The 7572-nt window shown below is 52.2% G+C and overlaps 1 protein-coding gene across 1 annotated transcript; it reads right to left on the bottom strand.

The window, feature by feature from the left end:
- Positions 1-1904: 1904 nt before the first annotated feature.
- On the bottom strand, positions 1905-6452 carry LOC149271197 (transcriptional repressor scratch 1-like). The gene is made up of 2 exons (XM_089507546.1): positions 6341-6452; positions 1905-2629 (listed from the first exon to the last, which is right to left on the bottom strand). The coding sequence occupies exons 1-2, from the start codon at positions 6450-6452 to the stop codon at positions 1905-1907; spliced, it is 837 nt and encodes a 278-aa protein (XP_089363672.1).
- Positions 6453-7572: the final 1120 nt, after the last annotated feature.

Genomic DNA, 7572 nt, shown 5'->3' with positions numbered 1-7572 from the left:
CAGAGAGGGGGCATCCCTGGGGGCCACGCGCCCGGCGGGACATTTGGTTTGGGGCCAGCCCTGATCACGGAAGACAATAGATTCCCAAAGCTTAAAAGCTCTGGTTACGCTGTAACTGTCATCCGCTTCCGCAAGCACTCCGCAGAGCGGCCAACTGCCTACCGTACCCAGGGGTAAAAGCGTGGCCCCTGGGAGCGTGGCCCCTGGGATATTAATGTATGGGATTAAAAGGCAGATTTGGGTGTCAGAGGGGTTATACTCTGATTTTGCTCGGTCTGAGATGGACGCGAAGGAACCAGTGAGAAAAACGGCAAAATAAATAAACGCAAACATGAAAAATCCCCATGAATCCCCCCGTTCCCTGCTGGGAAGCGGCTCCTGATACTGGGAAGCGGCTCCTGAATCTGGGAAGCGGCTCCTGATACTGGGAGAGCTCATTTACTTTTTGCATCAAGTGGTTTATGACTCGAGGTAAAAATGTGCTGAAAAAAACCTGTATTTCTATATATTATACAGTATTGCTCCACGAACTCTCTCATCCCCTTTTACTCCTCATACTCTCCCAATACCTCCCTGTATTACTCCTCATACTCTCCCTATACCTCCCCGTATTACTCCTCATACTCTCCCTATACCTCCCTGTATTACTCCTCATACTCTCCCTATACCTCCCCGTATTACTCCTCATACTCTCCCTATACCTCTCCGTATTACTCCACATACTCTCCCTATACCTTCCCGTATTACTCCTCATACTCTCCCAATACCTCCCCGTATTACTCCTCATACTCTCCCTATACCTCTCCGTATTACTCCACATACTCTCCCTATACCTTCCTGTATTACTCCTCATACTCTCCCAATACCTCCCCGTATTACTCCTCATACTCTCCCTATACCTCCCCGTATTACTCCTCATACTCTCCCTATACCTCTCCGTATTACTCCACATACTCTCCCTATACCTCCCCGTATTACTCCTCATACTCTCCCTATACCGCTACTTATTACTCCACATACTCTCCCTATACCTCCCCGTATTACTCCACATACTCTCCCTATACCTTCCCCTATTACCCCACATACTCTCCCTATACCGCCACTTATTACCCCACATACTCTCCCTATACCGCCACTTATTACTCCACATACTCTCCCTATACCTCCCCCTATTTCTCCACATACTCTCCCTATACCACAACTTATTGCTCTATACACCTCCTCCTATTACTCCATGTAACTCCTCCATAAAGCAGGACCCCACACACCTTGCCACCGCTTGCCCTGAACACAGACAATGATAATGTTAATGTTCTGATTAAACTCATAAAAACTCAGCTCATTCTATTGCTCGAGTGGAGGCTCCGTAGAAGTCTCCACTCACATGGTAAATACTTCTTAAATGTAACGGAAGATCCATTTCACGAGCCTCCGGCATGAAGGGGTAAACTCTCCGACAAAACAAAAAGTACGTTTCTGTATTAAGCTGGGAAATGGATGAGTCTCGGGGGGCCGGCTGCCCAAGAATGAATTCCGGCGGAAGATAATCCCGTAGAAATATCACTCGATTCTCCGCTGGGCCGTTTTGACGTTAACACCCGAACAATAACGAGGATTCTGGGGCCATTCGAGTATCAGCGGCAAAAGGGTCCGTCAGAGAACTTCAGAAGGTTTTTCCTGGAGTGATGTCTGCAAAAAGTGAGCGAGGAAGAACAATAAAAATATCGGGACTTCTCCTCAGGCCCCCGGTTCATCTTCAGCTCCCGGAGAACGCAGCACCAGGTGTAGCAAGGAGGCAAGGCGCAGTTTTGAAGGGGGTGGACTTCGTTCCCTCAGGGCTGCCGGGACCAGATGCTGTAGGGTGTCGGATGGCGACCTGTCCTCTGTCCCACGCGGCACCATCTCTAGTCCTCCATGGGGCTGAGCGGAGGCACCGACCCTTTGAAACATGCAGACTCATAATGCTTGTTTAGGTAAGACTTGAGTGCGAAGGTTTTGCTGCAGCGTTTGCACTTGTAGTGTTTGAAGGCGGAATGCGTCTGCATGTGAGCGCGGAGGTTGGAGCGGTCGGCGAAAGCTTTTCCGCAGTGGGCGCAGCCAAACGGCTTCTCTCCGGTGTGGGATCTCATGTGGCCCTGCAGCAACCACGGCCGGCTGAAGGCCTTTCCGCAGGTGTCACACTTGTGCTTGAGGTCGTGGGTAAGGAGGTGCATAGCCATGGCCGGCATGGACACATATACCTTGCCACAGGTGGGGCACTTCTTGGCGAGCTTGCTGTCCAAGCTGCGGTGAGTCTGCTTGTGCCTGCTCAGGTTGGAAGACGTGGCGTAGCTCTTCCCGCATTCGCTGCAGCTGTGCCTCTGTATGGAGCGTCCGCCATTCAAAACTTTGCGGCGAGAACGCCCGTCCGTGATGAAAAAGGCATCCACCGAGTATCCCTCGCTGACCGCCGTATCCCCGTTAATGTAACCCCCGGTGATCTCTGAGCGAGGGCTGTCGGGAGGCTCGGAGTCCGGGGCACCGTATTCACTGTGCACAGCTGTGTAAAGGGTGTCGGGTGAAGGGACTTTGATGACTCCATCGCTGTCCCCGTCGTACACAGAAGGGGTGATAAAATCACTTATGTAGCCTGAAAGACAAAATTTGGATACCGATTACCGATCTAGAACCGGGTTTTACCCGCAGGTTCCCCAGACCAGGCCTCCCATCTCCGGCGCTGCCTAACCCAGGACAGGGCCGCCTGCCGCACCTCTGCCCCGACTACTGGACGTCAGGACCGGACATCATATCGGGGCACGCAAGGAATCTATGGATGAATGTGCTGACCCGGCACAGCCCTCCATTGTGTTAATGTGCCGGTTGGGGAGATCAGGGAGCTCCCCTTTTAACCGGCCAATTGAGTAAAGACATTGTGGGGAGCCTGAGGCCAGAATACGTCACTGGCCAACAAGGGCCTACTTTCTGGGCATCCTCACCCGTCTGTCCTGCTTCATAGTACCGTTCCCAGGGACCCTGATAATGCAGCACCCCAAGGAATGGCCGTCACCCCAAAGCAACATCAAAAAACAATCACTTGCAACGTCTATTTTAGCAACTTTCCCGTTTATTTCCCGTTTACGTCTGTAAGTTTATTCACATTTATGTTGTTTGCATAAAGAAAGCTGTTTTGGGTATATTTCGAGTATTGCCCCAGACAGACACTGTTCCCTACTAATACCCCCACATCAGTACTTTATGGGTACTAAGCGACTGTTGTGAGATATTGGCTTGGGCTGGATAGAGGGGCTTCTCAGGGGGACACGAGCGGCGGCAAGGCTACAGGGCATCAAAAGGGAACCTGAGATGGTCCTAAAGCACCAGGAGCCACCAAGGAGCCCACATGAAGCCTCAGGCGGAACTGAATTCCTTCAGCGCTCCATAAAGACCTCTTCGGCTCTCTCTTCTTAGGAGGCCATGCTGCGGCCATTGAAGCCGTTTCTGGTGTCTCTCAGCAGGCGGATGGTTCAGGGTCCTGCGCTCTATAAATTGTAGTGACAGGGAGTCAGGGGACACGGTCTCTCCCTCAATGCATCTCTCTCCTTCTGTATGTCTGACATCCCTCCGGCTGTCACTCTTTTAATTCCTCATGACGTCTCTCTCTCCCTTTATATTTTGGGGTCTCCCCCATTAGGACAGGCTGCTCCCTCCAGTACTTATTGTCAGCAGATTCTGCCCATTCTCTCTCCCTTCTCCACTATCATACTTCTCATTTTCCCTCACCTCAGCAGATTCCCCTCTTAACGCGTTCGCCCTCCTCCCCTTTCCTTGTGTCAGCACTCCCCCCCTCCCTTTTACCACCAGCTCTGGCACGCTCATCTCTTCTCTGTGACCCAATTTTCCAAAATCCCAACTCAACCATCACCCCAAATACCGCAGCTCAATTTTATGCGTATGAATGGTGATGGCCAATTGCCCTTCACCATCATCCCTACAAACCCCTGCCGCTACCCCCCTCCACCACTATGCCTGCAGCCCTGTCCACCCTTCATCACCACTCCTACAAACCCCTGCCTTCACCTCATCCACCACCCCTACACACTACTACTGCCCTATCCTACCACCCCTAGACATTACTACTACCATATCTTACCACCCCTACACACTACTACTGCCCTATCCTACCACCCCTACACACTACTACTGCTCTATCCTACCACCCCTACTGCCCTATCCTACCACCCCTAAACACTACTACTGCCCTATCCTACCACCCCTAAACACTACTACTGCCCTATCCTACCACCCCTACACACTACTACTGCCCTATCCTACCACCCCTAAACACTACTATTGCCCTATCCTACCACCCCTACGCACTACTACTACCATATCTTACCACCCCTACACCCTACTACTGCCCTATCCTACAACCCCTAAACACTACTACGGCCCTATCCTACCACCCCTAAACACTACTACTACCATATCTTACCACCCCTAAACACTACTACTGCCCTATCCCGACACCCCTACACACTATTACTGCCCCTGCAAAATGCTTCATACCACAACATTTTCTATGATAGAGGCTCTCTAGCGGCACGTAACCTTTAGGTTAGAAAGAGGTAAATCTGTGTTGCAGAATGGGTTTATGCGGCTATTTGCCCGTGTGGTGTGATGGGCACACGCGGGGCATCAAGACTGATGGTGAGACTTTGGCTTTAATGCCGCTTAACTCCTTGTTGTCCAGATAGATCTGCGGTTCTCTGATAACAGCGATGGACTGCAGCTGCCTCTTTGCGGCCATGAAAGGGTTAAGTTTGCCTCTGCATGCCTCACGGGTGCAGAATCAGCAAATTCTCCAAAATAGCATCAAACCCTTTCCTCAAAGCAATGAAATCAGCAGCTTCCCCCTCCCCCGCTCTCATTAGGGGGCAGAACGACTTTCCCCAGGTCCCCATGCCGAGTGTGGACTGTGTGGGGTATTCATTATTACCCCTATACTGCATACAGTGTGGGGGAAGGGATACCCCAACCCCACCATATTCCCTCATCCCTCAAAACTCAAGGTCACCATTTAGAAAGCATGACCCCGCACCAGCTACTGAAGCCCGGAGCGGGGTAACTCAGATCTGCCCCCCTCTGCCCCCGTCCAGCGTGTTTATCGCATGTATAGAGTGTGGGTTGAGGGGTGACCGTCGGGGGGCTGTTTAGCCGGTGGCAGGGGGTGAATGGTGATTGTGTGCGGTGTGTATACGGTGGGAGTGAGTATCACGGTGTGTTAATTAGGCGTGATTATGCCGGTAATAACGAGGGAACACGCTGTACACGCGCTGCCGTGTTCCCTGCATTAACAGCATGCCCTTGAACGGATGCAGGGGCTGCAGATAAAGCTTTCCCCACCCCCTCCTTTCCCAGCTGCCTCTCTCCCCCCGAGGTCTAAATTTAGTTCTGTGTTGGGAACAGAGCATTCCAACAGGCCTCAATAACCCGCAGAGCCATGCCGGAGAAATGGCTCTGCTCTGAGGAGGTTCTTTATTGTCTATAGAGCCGTGTGTATGATCTGGAGGAAGAAGAGCCGAATGAATGTTCTGGGTGATGCAGAGCCGAGTGAATGTTCTGGGTGACACAGAGCAGAGTGAATGATCTGGAGGATGCAGAGCAGAGTGAATGTTCTGGGTGACGCAGAGCCGAGTGTACATTCTGGGTAACGCAGAGCCGAGTGTACGTTCTGGGTAACGCAGAGCCGAGTGAATGATCTGGAGGATGCAGAGCTGAGTGTACGTTCTAGGTGATATAGAGCTATTAGTGTCTGTTCTGGGTGATGCATATATGTTCTAGGTTATGGAGAGCGGTGTGTGTTGGCTGCAGCAGTAATTATGTGCTTAGCAAGATGCAGTTAGGTTGTAGGTGATACCGAGTATCTGTTCTAGGTGATTGAAGCTTTGTGATTGTTCTAGGTGGCACAGAACTCTGTCCTGTGTGTTTGTTGGAGCAGCCGTACAGCAATGTGCATACCATGGTGCGGAGACCCCAGTGCAAGTCCCCGGGCCGTATACACGGGACACGGGAGCTTTGGGGTTTTCTATAGACGTATAGGGATCCACATCCTGTAAATATGCCGTGTATACGTGTCCAGTGACTCATGTAACACAAAGCGCATGCGTGTTATGTGTGGTGTGTAACATGTAAGCGTTCTGTGCTGCGTGACACATAGGGAACTTTGTGTTGTATTCGTGGCGCAGCATGCAGCCTGTAACACTACACAAAGAGTGCAGAGAAGTGTGTATGTGCAGACACATGTACAGAACAATAACACGCAATAACCCCGGGCTCGGGAACATGTGACAGGCCCGCTTACCTTTGTCGGCGAGGTGTGCGCTGAAGTCGGTGCGGTGTCTGACATACGCGCTCTCACTGTCTGCCGAACAGAAGCCGTCCTTCACCTTCTTCACCAGAAAGGACCTTGGCATTGTTCCTCTTCCCTCCCGAGGTGAAAGGTCACGGCAGGGTCAGGGGTCACAGACGGGAGATGAAGTGATCAGAGAATGAAGGATGACAGTGAGTGAGGGACATTAATCTGCGGCCCCCCTGACGGGAACAAACTGTCCTACCTCAGGGTCAGAGGAACAGAGCTTGGGGAGGGACAGGTGCAAGGCCCTCAGAATTAGGGCCACCTCTACTGGGTACCATGGGTTCAGATTAGTTCAGCACCGGACAGAAGCTTGGATTTTCCATAAGGGGTCCAGCACTACAGCACCAGACAACCCCTCAACCCAGCGGTCCTTAAGTAGCAGCCTCTCAAATCCAGCAGCCCAGCAAGAAGGTACAGCACCGAGATCCAGAAGCCCACCAAAAAGGTAGAGCACTGAGATCCAGGAGGCCACCAGGAAGGTAGAGCACTGAGATCCAGGAGGCCACCAGGAAGGTCCACCACCGAGATCCAGCAGCCCACCAAGATGGTACAACAACTAGGTGCAGCAGCCCTTCAGCACCGGACAGCTCCCAGGTCCCCAGCTTCAGCACCGGACAGCTCCCAGGTCCAGCAGCTTCAGCACTGGACAGCTCCCAGGTCCAGCAACTTCAGCACCGGACAGCTCCCAGGTCCAGCAGGCTCAGCACCGGACAGCTCCCGGGTCCAGCAGGCTCAGCACCGGACAGCTCCCAGGTCCAGCAGGCTCAGCACCGGACAGCTCTCAGGTCCAGCAGCCTCTGCATGACTATTGCCCAACTGTGACCCCCTTCTACAGGCTTCTCTCGTAAGACACTTTGTCTCTTTTTCTCTATATCAATCTTGCTTTTTGTGCCGCTCTCCTGCGCTCCTCTTCACCAATCCCGTTCGGTTGGGTTTTTCTCCTTGTCCCTCTGTTTCTCCCTCCCTTTGCTGTCTTTTCTCTCAGCCCCTCCTTCCTTGCTCTCCCCCCTCTCCAGCGCTGTCATTCTCTCATTCCGCTCTCCGTTCCTCCCTCTTTTCCTCCTTTTCTGCTATTTAGTTGTCTTCCTACAGTTTTTCCAATTCCGTGTTCTGGATACGCAGAGACTTCTGGCTTCAGCTGTGAGATTTATAGGCTGTGATCAGGTGCTGCATTGAGA

This window comes from Sceloporus occidentalis, unplaced genomic scaffold (assembly GCF_023333645.1).
Source record: "Sceloporus occidentalis isolate IW3139 unplaced genomic scaffold, rSceOcc1.0.p SCAF_536, whole genome shotgun sequence".
Classification (NCBI taxonomy): domain Eukaryota; kingdom Metazoa; phylum Chordata; class Lepidosauria; order Squamata; family Phrynosomatidae; genus Sceloporus; species Sceloporus occidentalis.
Note: the sequence above shows the minus strand (reverse complement) of the source record. Positions and strands in the feature narration are given on the sequence as shown.

Excerpts from the sequence above, each read along its gene's own strand:
- LOC149271197 (XM_089507546.1), bottom strand. The coding sequence starts at position 6,452 with ATGCCAAGGTCCTTTCTGGTGAAGAAGGTGAAGGACGGCTTCTGTTCG. Across the intron at positions 2,630-6,340 it reads CGCACACCTCGCCGACAAAG|GCTACATAAGTGATTTTATC; the intron begins GTAAGCGGGCCT and ends TTTGTCTTTCAG.